The following is a 15,366-nucleotide window of genomic DNA, read 5'->3' on the forward strand; positions in this document are numbered from 1 at the left end:
AGTTTAGAATTTGATGAGATTCAGAGAAACATCATACGAAATATATGTGATTCCAGTTAGATTTTACTGGTGGGATTCAAAGAAACATGGTACGAAATATACGTGATCCCAATCATAAGATTTTACTGAATTTATATGCTCCCTTATTAATTGTTTGTACTGGCTAGCTCATCTTCTAGTTTCATTTGTAGCATTTGGAAGCTGAACACACACTGTAGATCCACCGGTATTAGCACTGCTTCAGCCACCAGATTGTTAATTTAAATGATAGTACCCACATCACATGTCATAACAAACATATCAACATTTCTGTCACTAGAGAACAAAATTCGTTGCACTAATTAGGTGTATAGTGCATCTAGTTCCTACTGTTCCATTTCATACTCAAAAAATTACATGTATTCAGTAAAGACAGTTTCCTAAACCATCTATTCCATTGATTCAAGTGACTATCATGCTGATGGGCAGGCCAGCTTCTGGATCTCCTGAATAATTAGATCCCTCTCCTCATCAAGTTCATCTTCGCCTGTAAGATGAAGTGAAATCAGTACTGTTAAACATATCTGCACAACCTTCCTTACACTGCAATGGACTGTTCAGATTATGCCAATGTGGACTGCAATTAACAGTTCAGATTATGCCAATGTGTTGTCCACAGCTTTAGGGAAAGCAATTTATATTATTTTGAATCTTTCTCCCCATGGGGTTTCAAGGGGAGATAATATAAAAGAATCAGAGCGGCCACCTTTACTCGTAGGAAGATTTTGGAGTAGCTTCAGCAGTTCTCTGCGATTTTCGATCAAAGCCTCGATGATGCTGCGATGCTTGTTTGGATTGGCAACAAAAACCTGGTATTGCAAAGAAAATTTAAATGAATTAGATGAATCGTGTCAGTTTTTCAGCATCATCTTAATTGAACTACTACAGTCTGATCAATTTAATGTCATATGTAATGTCATCTTAGTTGGATAGATTTTGTTTGATTACATAGGATTAGACTGGGTTCCCTATCCTGAAAGGTAGGCGTTACATTGCATAATTCTCTATTCTCTTTCTCCATCCCTTGATGGTGCGTTGTCGATCATGACTTCACCGTAGGTTCAGGGTGCTTCCCTATTTCCTTCTACTATAATCGAGCTAATTCAGGCCCTTCACCCAAAATATCCCCCCTTTCACTTGACATGTAATGCCTTGTGTGCGTTTAAGTGTCGTGTGTTTATGTGCACATCCATGTATGCTGCAAAGACCTTGCTCATGCACACAACCATATTATGAACCTACAGCCTACAGCAAAGCACTTGCGCATGCACAATATCAAATATAGTACCTTAAAAACGTGGAAGGCGCATATTCTAATGTTTTTGCTTGAATCCTACAAAAAGGCTGCAGGTTAGTGACATGGAAGAATAAAAATGTTTATCTGAAATTTGATTATTATATGCAGAAAGTAACAGCTTCTAAATAAATGTGAGATTTCTTCGCTTGATGGTTTCAGAAGATCTGCAACAATGTATTAGCCTTTTAATGTACATCAGATAAGGGGTAGAAATTTGTGTCCAAAAGATTAACAAAATGGTCAACCAAAAGGAAGTAACTGGCTTACTACCATAATCTGTTGTTAAACATTTATGAATGAACAGTATGTATATAAGTAATACCTTCAGTAGAGTAGTCATAATATTTAAGAAACGAACTTCCGTGATATAACGCTTCATTATTCGAGAATTTGGGGCCTCCAACAGAAATTCTGAAAGGAACTGAGACAAAATAGATCACTTTAAAATTCATATCAATTGAATGATGATTAAACAGAATGCTTGAAGGTAATCTAACCTTCACTGATTGTCTTCTTGTTACATAATTAGCTGATGTTAAGAGTCTTGTGTAGAGTTCAAAGAACTGTACAAGAGTATATCATCAGAGACACAAAACAAATGATATTATTCTTTCAAAAAAAATGGAATATCTCAAGTATATTAGTAATATGATTCAAGCTTTCACAAAATTGAGGGAAAACAGATTTTGTAGCACCGTCGGCTAACAAAAGTTTGACATGTAAACGTTTTGATGAATTGGAATATCAGTATAGTCTATCATATTAAAAGGAATTCCGAATTATTGTTTTATGGTGTTATTGAAGAATATTATTTTGATGATATGGACAGACTGTATTTCAGAGCAAGGTAGGGACCTGCTCGTAGTGGGAGCTCAAGAACTCAGCGACAACCGTTTCATGTTTGGTAAGCAGATCCTGAAACCATCTTGTCAAGAACAACCATCAATCTAGATTCTTACTCCAATAAAAAGTTCTTAATTTACATAAACTTAAATATGAAAATATGGATTTACCTTGAAGGTGCTCAGAGCATCAGAAGCAATATCAAAGTTTGGCAGTTCAACGTACTCAAAAAACAGCTCGAAGCTACTGGATTCCAATATGTACCTGAAAGAGGGCTATAGATTCAAATCCATACAAATTAACTACTACCTCCGTTTTATATCGTAAGACTTTTTAGTTTTGACTAAACTCATCAATTAATGAATGTATATAATTTATATATATGTCTAGATTCATTATCATTCATATGAATCTAAGCAATACTAGAAAGTATTACATTACGAAACGGAGGAAGTGGTTAATTAGTGAGCAATTTACCGTCCTTGAGAAGGTAATATGAGGTACCAAAATTTCAGTATAAAATATTAGTACCTAGATACTAGGAGGTATCAAATTTTACACTAAAATTTTGGTATCTCTCAATACCTACTTAAGAATTGTAAAATTGCTATTAATAAGTAATTCTTTTCTGCTTCGAGAAAAAACATCTTGAAACTACTGGATTCCAATCTGTTATGGATCCACTTTATCATAAGGTGGAAAAAATCATTCGTGGATGAGAACCCGTGGTAAGAACCATTTGAAATAACTTCATAATGTAAGAGTTGTGATTTTCTATAACAAATATCATTAAACAACATGCCATTTTTATGTGTTATTTCCGTTTAGAACCAATGAGTTTCTAGAAAAGGAAAATCATCATAAAAATGCAGGTGCAGATAATTTCAGAACAATCACGAACAAAATGATGTCCCAACTGAATGAAAAATCTTGGATCCTTACTTGGTAAGCGTAGGGTATTTTATGCATTCTCTCAACATGCTCCCACAATTCAGTGCAACGTCCAAGTTCTTGTAGCTGCCACAAGAGTTACTCAATTAAGCTTCAAAAGATATTGTGTAGAACCATGGATTTAAAACTAAATGATGTTTCTTCACTAGTAGACAGAAAATGATCAGGAATTTTTTTTGTCTAAAAAGCTGACACCACAGGCGAGGCTCCAAAGTGTAGAAACCTTTAAATACACGCTATGGCTAAAGCCATAACCACCAATTACAGAAAGTCTATAAAGGAGAAAATGTGACAACTGACAAGTGAAAATAATGAAAAGCAGCCAGCTATAACTAAAGGCCACGAGTAGTCAATATCTTGTAAAATATCTGCACGGTCATGTTATTACTATTTACTACAGAATTTTTCTAGTGTTCCAAAAATCATCTGTGACATTAATTAACTCAAGAAATGGATGGCTTACCAGCCAACTAGGAAATCTAAAAGCTCCAGGTGGTTCTCAATATACTTCACACAGCAGTAGCTCTCATCAACCTTCTGTTTGAGCAAAATGCACCAGCAGTGAACCAGATCTTTCCTTACCTGCAATTTATAGCTAATGATTTCAGCAGGCTGGTTAAGTGGAAATACAGGCAGATTTTAAGTGACAACTTAACCACCACTCACTCCCCAACCCAACGAAGGTAGGTTCTGAACAAAGAGGGAAAGGACGTCCTCCTTGCAAATTTCAAGCGTTATTTGCAAGACTTGTTCTTGGTTTGGTTCTGCATCCCCATCGCCAGCGAGCATTTGCCGCAACGATGAGAGATTTTTCTCAACCTCTTCGAGGGCCTAAGATGAAATCAAAAATGGGATTAGGATGCACTTAGTCATTCAAAGTGCGTACAAGAAATCTTCAGAAAACAGAACGAAAAAACATGAAACAAAATGGATGGCTCATCATAATACGACATCACTGACTAGTGAAAACATCGTACTAATCATCATGATTCAAAGCTAACAGCACTATGCATTGAACAGCGACTGAATAAAAACAAAACAAAAATAAACATACGCAATTATGCATTCTACGACAAACCACGACAAACTACAGAAGGAAACTGAAAACTGTATACAAAGGTTTGCTGAAAACTTGGTTCAATAATCATGACGAATTACGCATCATCCACCCCAATTACATTTAATCTCATCACTATTAGGCAGGGCAACCTGCCCCCTGATTACAAAGAAATGATCCCCAGGAAGAGAGAGAGGGAGAGGCAAGAAAAGTCTTCCCGTCGACCGTCGGCAAGATCGCCCGATTTTAATCCACCACCAGATGCACGCGTGGTCAGCGACTAATCTGGATCGGCTCGCATGGATCCCCTCCCTGATCGATCGACCAACGCGGCGGCGACCGGGCCAAGAAAAAAGCAGAGGAAACAAGAGACAGAGGAGAGACAGAGGAGAGAGATTACCCTGGCGCCGGTCTTGGTGTGGAGGGCGTGGAAGGAGTCGTTGATGGAGCGGACCACCTCCTCCGGCGTCGATGGGCGCAGCCGCGACGCCATGCGGAAGAAGAAGGACATCGGCTCGCCTCGCCGGCCGGGGCGACGAAACGGAACGGAACGGGACGGGACGAAATTACGCCGTTGCTATCGCGGGTCCTGGGCGGCTGCGATGGCCCTTTCTTCTTCTTGGTTGGCATGTTTTGCGTTTAGCACCCTCCTATTTAATTTATTTTCTTTCTTTTCTTCCTTTTTTTTTTCTCTTCCGATTACGTAGTAGGCGCACACGTATATACGAAACACCACACTCACGTATTCACGAATGCGTCTTCTAAGACATGCTCGAAACACCCACAGATATATCCCCTAACAGATGTTTAAAGAGACGGAAACGTGAGGCATATCTCTGATCTCACTAAATTTATGTTGAGAGTAATACTTGTCATATCAAGATTTAAATCCTTGTAGGTTAAGTCATGCACCCCCGGCTTCACTGTTGCACCACATATGCTTCCCCCGTTTTGTCTTCAATCATGACATAATTTTATGCGCATAAATAGTCAAAGAAAACTCATCGTTTTGCTTATATTATTAATTATACGTAGATCGGTTTATTAGCGATTAAAAGAGCTAGTTATGAATAAAATGTTTATATACATGTACTTAGTAATTAAAAATAAAAAAATATTTATAATATTTAAAAAATATCTAAAGTAGTAAACTTTTTAGTACTTCTAACTAGGTGCCCGGAGAACCAAGGTTTTCTCAACCACGGTGGAGAACATACTACGGTAAGAAAAAAGTATCAGAATTAACTTCGAGTCTTAAGTTTTAGCGCTTGTGCTTATCAAGGCTAAACGACAAGCCTGCACATTTGTAGAATTAAAATAATAACATTAGAGTTTTGATACAGAGGTTACATAGGCAGGTATATTTAAGCATGGTAGTGGATTGTAACCCAATCAAATCCGCTCAAATCTATTTTTTTTAATTAGTCTACCAAACCAATCCGTACCGATTATTTTTCATTAGAATCCAATCCAAACCAATCCAATTTTGATTTTAGTCCAACCCACACCAATCCATTTGGTTAAAATGGATTCAATCCACTCTTGCAGAATGGATGCACCATTTAATAGGTATAAACTCGGACCTAAAATTTTAAAACTCGCGTTCACACTATAAAAGTTTATCAAATTTAGCTGAAATTTGGTAGGATGATCTGTTATGTATAAAAGCAACTTTGTGCAAATTTTGGTCGATTTCTACATGTGGACCTCACGTATGTCTATTATCTTATCCATTAGCTATCTAATTAAAGGATCTATTTACCCTCCACGGGTTAAATCCATTTAGAACCTAAAATCACCTAACCAAATCCAGTCCATACCAATTCATTTGTCTCTATAACCCAATCCAATCCAGACCATTTGAAGTTACAATCCATTTACACCCAACCAAACACAATCCAAATTAAAACCAACTCATTTAACTCATTTCCATCTAACCCATTAGCAAGCCTAGGTATATTGTTAGAAGAGTTTCACTTATGGTTCCGTAAGGTGAAATTGCACGTCAGCGATACCATAATTATCGACAAACCGCATGAATTTGAATTCACCTTTTCTTTAAAAAAATCATCGTGGTTTGGAGATGATAATCGTGGTATCTAGGAATCACGGCGATTTTCGTGATATCGATGTCGCATTTTTTGTGTGAAAGTGTGAAACCACGTGATATGTCATTGTTATCACAATATATCTCCATGATTTTACTTTTAAATATTTTCAATTTTTGAAATTTTTATAATATTTACTGAACCAAACCCTGGTTTATGTCCTGACGAGATGGGCAACATGGTCCATCCCTTTAGAGCAGGGCTCCGTACCGCTATGTAACATATGCTTTGCATTTTATAGGAAATAATTATAATTCCTGCACTCAAAACTAGAAGACCACACTTTTTTACATAAATATTTGTACTGTCTTATTTTCTGTTGTCTTGATATGCCAGTTACAAAAGCGCCGACATTATATTGAAGATATTACCTTATCTCTAGTTTCTATAAAGTTAAGTCGTTCTCTCTTCTCTCGGATAATACATCAAGAATGTAATTAAGCCATAACATCTTAATTGTTTTTAATCTTAGAATAATATATCAAGGGTGTAATTATATATCTTCACATCATCTCAATTATTTTTAGCCTTTAGATGATTTGTAAATTGCATCTCTTCCCTAAGAAGGCACACCATACGACCCAACCATTTATAACCTATGGGTAATTGATAAAGACACAAAAATATATAAACAAATAAAAAACAATGGTAGAAATTTTTTTAGAATTCATATCTATTATATTATATTATCTAACTGTTCTCTCACAGCAACACACGGAGTCCTCCTAGAGAGAAACGAGATCAAATCCGACACAGTTAATTACGGGATAAACCAAGCTAAAACCCTCATCACACCATCACCACCGCGATCAGGCAATTCTGACTTCAACCATACGTTGTAAGCACCAACATACAAAGATATCCGTAGCAAAGAAAAGAAGCACATTAAATTAATGCTTGGGTACATGACCCATTTGTGCAGCTTAACCTGAGATTGTTTTTTTTATTTCGCAATTCGGTGTGCATCAACAAAATCTGAGTATTCCGTATATATAGTACAGTACAGTGAAATGTTCATACATTTGTCAGCATAAGTCGTTAATTTCCCCCACCTAGCTCCCAATATTCACACTAATCCTCACAAAATTAATTACATGTGACCTATACAGAGATAGCCAAGAGTGTCATGAAGCAATTTGTACACGCATATCATCCTCATCGATTTGCTTAATTTTTTTCCCAATTAATCAGCAGCCCAAAAAGACAGATCATGGTTAGAGATCTATGAGATTGATGCATGTGGCATGCAAGAACATGTGAAGTGATCTCCTTGAAAAATGATTTTTCTTGCTTTTTGTTTTCTTTTTTGCCATTTGATTTTGATCTTTGAGCTTGTGCATGCAAGAAGTGGTTCTGTGTTGGTTTTGCATGGCGAGCTGCGGCGGCTGCTCACTCCTCGAGCACCGGCGAGGATGGCCGGAAGAGGTCGTAGGGCGCCCAGAGGTAGTCGACGGAGCAGGGGCGGCGGGCGTCGAGGCGGATCCATGGCTTGCCCTTGCCGCTCCAATGGAGGAGGCTGATGGGGCCAGGGTGGAGGCCGCGGCACCGGCCCTTGACGTTGTCGCCGCCGAGGCCGTGCTGGTTCCACCGGTGGTCGACGGCCTGGATGTCACCGGCGAGCACGAGGAGGAAGGGCGGGAGGGAGCCGAGGTGGTAGATGCGCGTCTGCTTCTGGACCTCCATCCACTGCTCGACGCGGCGGGTGTAACCGCCGGCGCGCCACTTGCCGACGTCCATGACCATGACGCCGGTGTTGAAGTAGCAGGGGCGGCGGCCGTGGAACGTGCCGTTGAGCGCCGGGTCCGACCAGAAGGCGTCGGTGAAGTAGTTGGTGAAGTTGGCGTGGCAGTACTCGGGCGCGCCGACGACGTGGCCGCCGAGGTCGACGGAGGCCAGGGTGCGGATGTCGTCGACGACCACGACGTCGGAGTCGAGGTAGATGACGCGGCGCACGCCGGGGGGCAGCGTGTCGGCGAGGTAGATGCGCGCGTAGTTGAGCGGCTGGTCGAGCGCGTGGCGGATGGAGCGGGAGATGCGGCCGCGGACGCGCGACGGGTCGAAGCGGTAGACGCGGAGGTCCAGGTACGGGAACGTGGCGCGCACCGCCGCGGCGAGGTCGGCGTCCATCCCGGCGGCGAGGAAGTGGAACGACACGCTCTCCGGGCACGCCGTGTGCTGCAGGATGGACAGCACCCCGGCCATGGTGCCCCGGAGGTAGTTGGCGTCCAGCGTCATGGCCACGTCCACCCGCCCGCCCGCGCACTCCTCCCCGTTGCGGAACGCGGGGGCCTCCCGGAAACTCGGGATCGACGACGACGGCCGCCGGATCACCATCGCGGCGGAGTCGCCCCGCCTCCCGGCGGCCGCGTGCCCGCCGCCGCCGAGCAGTACGAGCAACGCCAACGACGCCACCGCGGCAATGGCGCCGCACGCCATGGTGGTGCCCGCGGCCGTTGCTAGCGGCGGCCGGGCAAGAAAGAGAGCAAATTCAACAAGGACAGGTGGGTGGCCGAGTGGGGGAGGGGGGCTGTAGAGGTATACGTCGCCGGAAAGCCGGCGGCGAGAAAGAACAGCGGCGTGCGGGGGGGAGGAGGAGGAAGGAGAGGTGGCCACCCTGGTCCTTGCGCACCGTGGGGTCTAGGAGACGAGGGGGGCCACCATGGAAATGGTGGGGAAAGGAGATGGCAGTGGTGGAAGAGAGAGGGATAAAAGTTGGCGGCGATGGTGGTGCATGGCGGTGGAGGGACGGGAGCGAAGGTCGGAGACGACGACGATGCTGCCATTCATTTTTTATTTAGAGATATTCTCTTTTCTATGAGCATTTCTCTCTCTCTCTTTTATTTTATTTAGAAAGATTTTTTTCTCATTTACAAAGAAGCTTAATTTTATTTTCCGGTTACACCAACGATAACACTACACTCATGTTCTTATAAATGTGTTAGGTAAACTTGTATCGTACTTCCTCTGTCCCTAAATGTTTGACACGGTTGACTTTTTTATATATGTTTGACCGTTTGTCTTATTTAAAAAATTTACTTAATTATTAATTATTTTTATATCATTTCGTGTATTGTTAAATATATTTATATATATATAGCTTTACATATTTGATAATTTTTTTAAATAAGACGAATAGTCAAACATGTATAAAAAAGTCAATGGTGTCAAATATCTAGGGATAGAGATAATATGTTGCAAAATGCAAATTATCCTGTGGAAATGCAGGATTCAAGGCTTTATATGAATAGGTTTGGTTGCTACAAGATTTGGGGGAAAATGCTAGTATATTTCAAATGAGGCCTAAAATATTGCAAATTGATGGCTACGCAATGCCACATTGCTCTACTGCTATTCAATATAAGTTTGTGTGGGACAAATCGATTGCATGCAGCATTGCTCTACTACTATTCAATATAAGTTTGTATGGGACAAATCGATTGGACTGCATGCAATGCCAAATGGCTTCTACTATTCAACAAGGTTGTTTGGGAAGAGGACGAAGATTAGTTGTGTATTATTAGAGAGAGGGAGGGAGAGATCGATCCAATGATTCGATATTTTTTCGCTGGTTTGTTTGTGCAATTGTGCTTTGCGTCTTGAGGCGGCTAACTTTAGGGGTGAGAGGACCAGTGTTGGGCTATCTTGCGTGGCAGATTCAGTTGCATTGTCACACATCAATAAAAGGTTTCTGTGAATCATGAACAGTTGAGCTAGTCAATTAATTCTTAATATATACAGGTGTTCCTACCGTTTCCAAATTATTTTGGACAGGAAGACGACGAAGAACTAACAAACAAACAGCGACGTATGAACAATACAATGGAAACAGATAAGGGGGGCCATAAGGACTGTGTGCCCAACTAACTATGGGTCTATGGCTGTTGATCAGATATCAGATGCCAAATTTGATTCTTGCTCCTAACAACAAGACCATGTCACCTTAATGAAGATCGAAATATGAGTGAACATGACTGCAAGAAGCAGTCTGTCTGATAAAATTCCGCATGTATTGTACTATGTTTAATGCAGTTGGAAACGATCTGTAGCTTTATAACTAATAACTACCACTTTTAAACACATTTTACTTTAGTCGCGGTTTCTTTGACTTAAGTCAGAACGAACGTGGAGGGCTGACATGTGGTCCACACAGCATGGGTCAATATCAGTGACTTAAGTAGGAGGATCCTCCGCATTTTGATTCACCCATCATGAAACTGAAACGAGTTAAACTAAAAGAACATTTAAACATACTCACAAGCACGTGATATGTAATTATGTATCAAGCGAAGATATACACAACTGCAACAGCGCAACACTCCAAATGCTCTGACACTACTCAGAACAAATGTAAGGCCTTGCGACATAAAAGGGCAACAAATTGATCCCTAAAACTAACAGGGGAGGAATCCCTCTTATAATAAATATTCCATCGAAAGCCTCACAGCTCATAATCAAACCTCTTGCCTCATAAAATGAAGGCAGGTATCAAAAGCTTCTGCAGGACAACAATCAATCACCATAACAACATAATTTAGCTTTACTACATCTTGATGGAAGAATCAACTGATTCTCTATAAATAACCAGGTAAAACAAAACGGAGCAAGAAAACTGGCAAGTTATCTTTAGCTAAACCTTTTAGTTCATCTTAAGATATCGTGCAAGTTTGGTACAAGTGCTGAAACGTATAATAAATGATCCCCATAAAAACCAGACTCGTCCCATCTACAGGGTAAATTGTCACTTAGTACAGACACCATTTCCAAATAGTAAAACTTATCCAAAAAAAAGGTACCAACTGAAGAGCATATAAAGGGATCAGTGCAAGGGGATTCCTCCACCAGCATATTCAACCTCCTGCCACCAGAGAAATAAAATACAATCAGTACATGGCATCAATCCATACAGACTACAAAAGTAAAGGAATCAATCAATCAATCAATCAAATATCAGTGGCTAAGAAGTAAAAATGTCAAAATGGATAAAAGTTTGGTAACTAGAAATCAATATTTACAATTTTTACCAATAAATGTGAGCATATATTAAAAAAAGAATTGCTGCCCTCCAAGTCTGTTAACAGAAATTTAAAGTTTGGGCGCTATTTTGTTGAAGCCATTGACACAGCCAGAACCCAAAAAAGAAAAAAAAAGGGGGGGGGGGATATCATATAGATAAACATGAACCTGGAGTGACAATTCAACCACACAGCATGAATTGTCCCATACAATTTTTATGGGGAATCTTTTAAACTTTAGGTACTTCTAAGTTATAATGGCTCAATTTTTGGAATTATTTACCTTGTTGGGCAAAATCTAACTGTGTATACATCCCAAGTTTCATGCCAATAATGAGGTAAGTAAGCAAACAAATTTCATTGAGGTTGGACAAATATCAAAGGTTTTGAACAGATTGTAGGTTATAGTGAAGTTGCAGATGCTGTGAACAGATTGAGAACTTAACAGACAAAAGTAAATGTAACGGCAAGTTGAGTACCCAGTTTTCACAAAGTAATTACCATCAAATACCAGCCAGTAAGGGCGCACTACCTTGAGTCGCTAATACTCGGTCGTTTTTAACAGTCATTGTCTCTAGTTGTAGCTTTGACCAATAATTCCAATGTAATAAACTGAACCCCCCCCCCCCCAAAGGAAAAAAAAAAGAAATTATCATATTATAAAGTACATTTTGAAACAAATCAACACATGACTCACATATCAAATCTAAATTTTAATGAGATACCGATATTCAAACTTTTGAAAGTTTGACCAGATATTTGTCCAAATTGACAAGCATTTATGATCAGAGAGAATAATACATGTTCCAAATACAACAAAGCTAAAATTTTCTAGATAAAATTCAAGAAGTAATTTGGGTGGCATCAACAACATACCCGAGCAGGAGCCAGCGAAAATACCCAATCTGATACATTTGTTGGAAGAAGACCCAACGTATTGAGCTGTAGAAGCAGTGGCTAAGTAAGTGTGTAAATAGCTTACGAAAACATGAAAATTGTGACTAAACCACGTTACTATAACTTACCTTCCATACGCCTAAACCCATAGCAGCCAAGTTAAGAGCAATAAAGACCAACTTAGGTACTACAGTATCCACCCTTGGGTCCTTGAATGGTTCAAAAACTGCAAAAAGTACATAGGTTTATACATAGGTTTATTAAGGAAAAAAAAGACTCAACACCTAGACACAGAAAAATATAATCATGAACATAATGAGCATCTTTTTTGTTTTTACTGCTTCTGTAACATGATGCTTAGAGTACATGCTACAGTCCAACATGAATATGGATAGTAACATATCAATCAGCACATCAGCACAAGTCCAGAGTAATACTTTGCTGTCACATACAAGCAACTAAATGTCATCACGTGTGTTTGGAAGATAGAAAGGTGATGCAAATTAATCACGGAACATTTTATGCACCAGAATAACCATCTTTAAGTATTCTTATTTGGCTTAACAATGACATTCATTATGAATCAGCTCTATTGTGAAACAAGCAACATCAAAATCATTGATATGTTTACTCTCTTGTATTTTCATACTTTTCTTGGTTTGTTACTACCGTTCAGGTTAGAGGATTTGGTTGTAGAAACATAGCAAAATGAAAACTCTAATTTTAGGGATGATATAACATGATCGCACATGTAAAGATTACCAGAGTATGAAAATCATCATATATTCATTTTTTAAGCATAATACACCTAGATGTTACTTGCCATGTACAGATCATTAAAGGTGACAAGCCTAAGGTGATTAGGCATCAGTAATGCTTAACAGGAATACACATCAATCAACGAATGAAACATAGATCAGAATATGGAAGCCCAAAGAACAGCTAGCCAAACTAAAAGGCATCAAAAAGAAACTGCCAAAAGTTAAATTATTCTCTAATCACAATTCACCGGTATGAATCCTAGTATGAACACTGTACTCTCGAGTTACATTAGCAAGCAAGGCCAAGTATGGTCACAACGAAATACCTTTGCCAACAGACCGGAGTGCGCTGATGGGCTGCCACAGAGCAGAGAACGTGATACCTATGCTAAACAGGTGGACGGTGCTCCCGGCCATCCACATCATGAAACCCATCATCATCAGGTTCTTGAACGGCGCCTGTGCCACCTCCCACGCTTTCTGCCCACACCACGAGCACAGACAGTACGGTCAAACACACGGGGTCCTAAAACCTAGAAATCAGCAGGCGATTTGCAAGCGAATTTCGAAGATTCCGCAAAGAGAACGACTCGGCAAGATCTGATGCATCCCCGATCCTATACTAGTCGTCAAACCATGCCGTCAGCAAATCTAAATTCTGGATCTACCGCACAACCACGTTGGGGGAGTAGGGGATCGATCGAACTCACCGACGCCTTCCACGCGGCCTCGGCATCCTTCCGCTGCCGCGCGCCGCCGGCGTCGTCCTGCGAGGAGCGTGTGTCAGTTCCGCGATCCCAAGGAAGAGGCCGGAGGAAGACGGGGAGGGGGTACCGTACCGCGTCGGGGGCGGATCTGGTGAAGCCGGGGGGGTCGGGGACGGAGGAGTGCGAGGAGGAGGAGGAGGCGTCGTGGAGCTCCACCGCCCAGCGGCGGGCGAGGCCCTTGCCCTTCTCCATCGCCGGCGGCCGGCGGCCGGCGCTGAGGGACGATGGATCTCCTCCGGCTCCGGCGGGTTTGGCGTTGTTGGTGGGAGCTTCTCGAGTGTGGAGTCGACGGGGACGGAGAGGAGACTCCGACTCCGATCAGGGGACGGGTTAAATTACGGGAAAGCCCCTTTCAGAAATTGTAACCATTAAACTAGGCCCAGCATTAGCACCAAGGCTGGGCCGCTTTGGGTCCAAAACTCCAAATTAAGCCCCAGCTCATCTTCACAACACTCACGACCCTTGCGAGAGAAGAGTGGCAAATCTATTGTCACTTAGAGTGGAAAAAAATTTGGGCTTCATCATTTCGTAGTTGTAGCTGCTTATAAGTCAAAATTTGAATTTTAAAATTTAATTTTAAAGTTGATTTTGTGGTTTTCTCATAGTTTGTTTTACATATTTCGCTTTTGAGTCACTATGGATATGTATATAAAAGTTTTATCTGTAAATTATTTTTCATTTGCAAAAACGTGTTTTCTCTTATTCCTCCAAAAAGCAAAACGATGGGAGCCTTTTTGTTTTCGGGAGAGGGAAAAGCCCACTAACATTCCTCATCTACGGGTCAAATTAATATCCCCTACTGTAAAACTGAATATAGGACGTCATCTAACTATCGATAGAGATGCAAACCAAGTCATTGGACAGTATTAAGAGTGGCTTTGGCTAATATGTGATGTCTACATTGCTTATTTAAATTCGTCCATATCCCATGTACCGTTGATGTTGTGCTTATGTGGCACTAGAAGAAAAATAAAAAATAAAACACATATGTGGGGCCATAGGTTAGTCACAAGAAATGATAAAAGTATTAGTGAGACCCACGTAGTAGTCACACACCCTCTCTCTCTCATCAAACTCTATAGTCCAACTCCTTTAAGTTCGGTAGTCTGGTCGTCATCCTTTCTAGGTCCAATAATTTCTACATCGATGGTTGTTGTTGTAGGGGGTTCCAAATGAGATGGCATTGTAGCATGCTGTCAACCATGAGGAGTTAGAGAAAAAGCGAATCTTGATAATAGAGATGAAAAAGTGATGTCTAGATCAAGCAACGGGATCAACAGTGAAGTGGTATTCGATGGGGTCAACGAGGTGGAGCTGGTGTTATGCGATTGTTAGGTCCACCTCAAGTCTACCCTCCTCCTTCTGGAGGGCAGCGACTACAAGCGCGGCCAAGCTCAAGCAACTCCATGTTGTCATCAAGCTTGAGTTGTGCGAAGATGGAGAGCCAGAGATCCTCGTGGTCTCTCTCGACAAGGTACAACATGGTGGTGAGCTCGAGCTTTGTTGCCCTAATGAAACACCTGAAATATTTCTGAGCAATGAGTTGAAATACCATCCGACGTACTAAAGAATACCGAACGGCTGCCGCCTAATCGCCTCCAAAAAGATTTGGTGGCAGTCTAATGCAACCAGCC

At 41.0% G+C, this 15,366-nt stretch overlaps 3 protein-coding genes across 3 annotated transcripts; all 3 read right to left on the bottom strand.

Annotated features, from left to right (window-relative positions):
• Positions 1-328: 328 nt before the first annotated feature.
• On the bottom strand, positions 329-4,927 carry LOC102717225 (putative MO25-like protein At4g17270). The gene is made up of 11 exons (XM_006650038.3): positions 4,588-4,927; positions 3,797-3,961; positions 3,594-3,712; positions 3,122-3,196; positions 2,350-2,443; positions 2,192-2,251; positions 1,834-1,899; positions 1,659-1,757; positions 1,328-1,372; positions 746-848; positions 329-526 (listed from the first exon to the last, which is right to left on the bottom strand). The coding sequence occupies exons 1-11, from the start codon at positions 4,696-4,698 to the stop codon at positions 453-455; spliced, it is 1,011 nt and encodes a 336-aa protein (XP_006650101.1). The 5' UTR covers positions 4,699-4,927; the 3' UTR covers positions 329-452.
• Positions 4,928-7,189: 2,262 nt separating this feature from the next.
• Positions 7,190-9,083, bottom strand: LOC102707759 (probable galacturonosyltransferase-like 4). Its single transcript, XM_006651339.3, has one exon. It carries the CDS (start codon positions 8,729-8,731, stop codon positions 7,685-7,687), a length of 1,047 nt encoding a protein of 348 aa, XP_006651402.3. The 5' UTR covers positions 8,732-9,083; the 3' UTR covers positions 7,190-7,684.
• A 1,834-nt stretch (positions 9,084-10,917) lies between these two features.
• On the bottom strand, positions 10,918-14,052 carry LOC102717503 (ER membrane protein complex subunit 4). The gene is made up of 6 exons (XM_006650039.3): positions 13,805-14,052; positions 13,676-13,732; positions 13,292-13,445; positions 12,333-12,430; positions 12,184-12,249; positions 10,918-11,150 (listed from the first exon to the last, which is right to left on the bottom strand). The coding sequence occupies exons 1-6, from the start codon at positions 13,922-13,924 to the stop codon at positions 11,112-11,114; spliced, it is 534 nt and encodes a 177-aa protein (XP_006650102.1). The 5' UTR covers positions 13,925-14,052; the 3' UTR covers positions 10,918-11,111.
• Positions 14,053-15,366: the final 1,314 nt, after the last annotated feature.

This window comes from Oryza brachyantha, chromosome 3 (genome assembly GCF_000231095.2).
Source record: "Oryza brachyantha chromosome 3, ObraRS2, whole genome shotgun sequence".
NCBI lineage: Eukaryota > Viridiplantae > Streptophyta > Magnoliopsida > Poales > Poaceae > Oryza > Oryza brachyantha.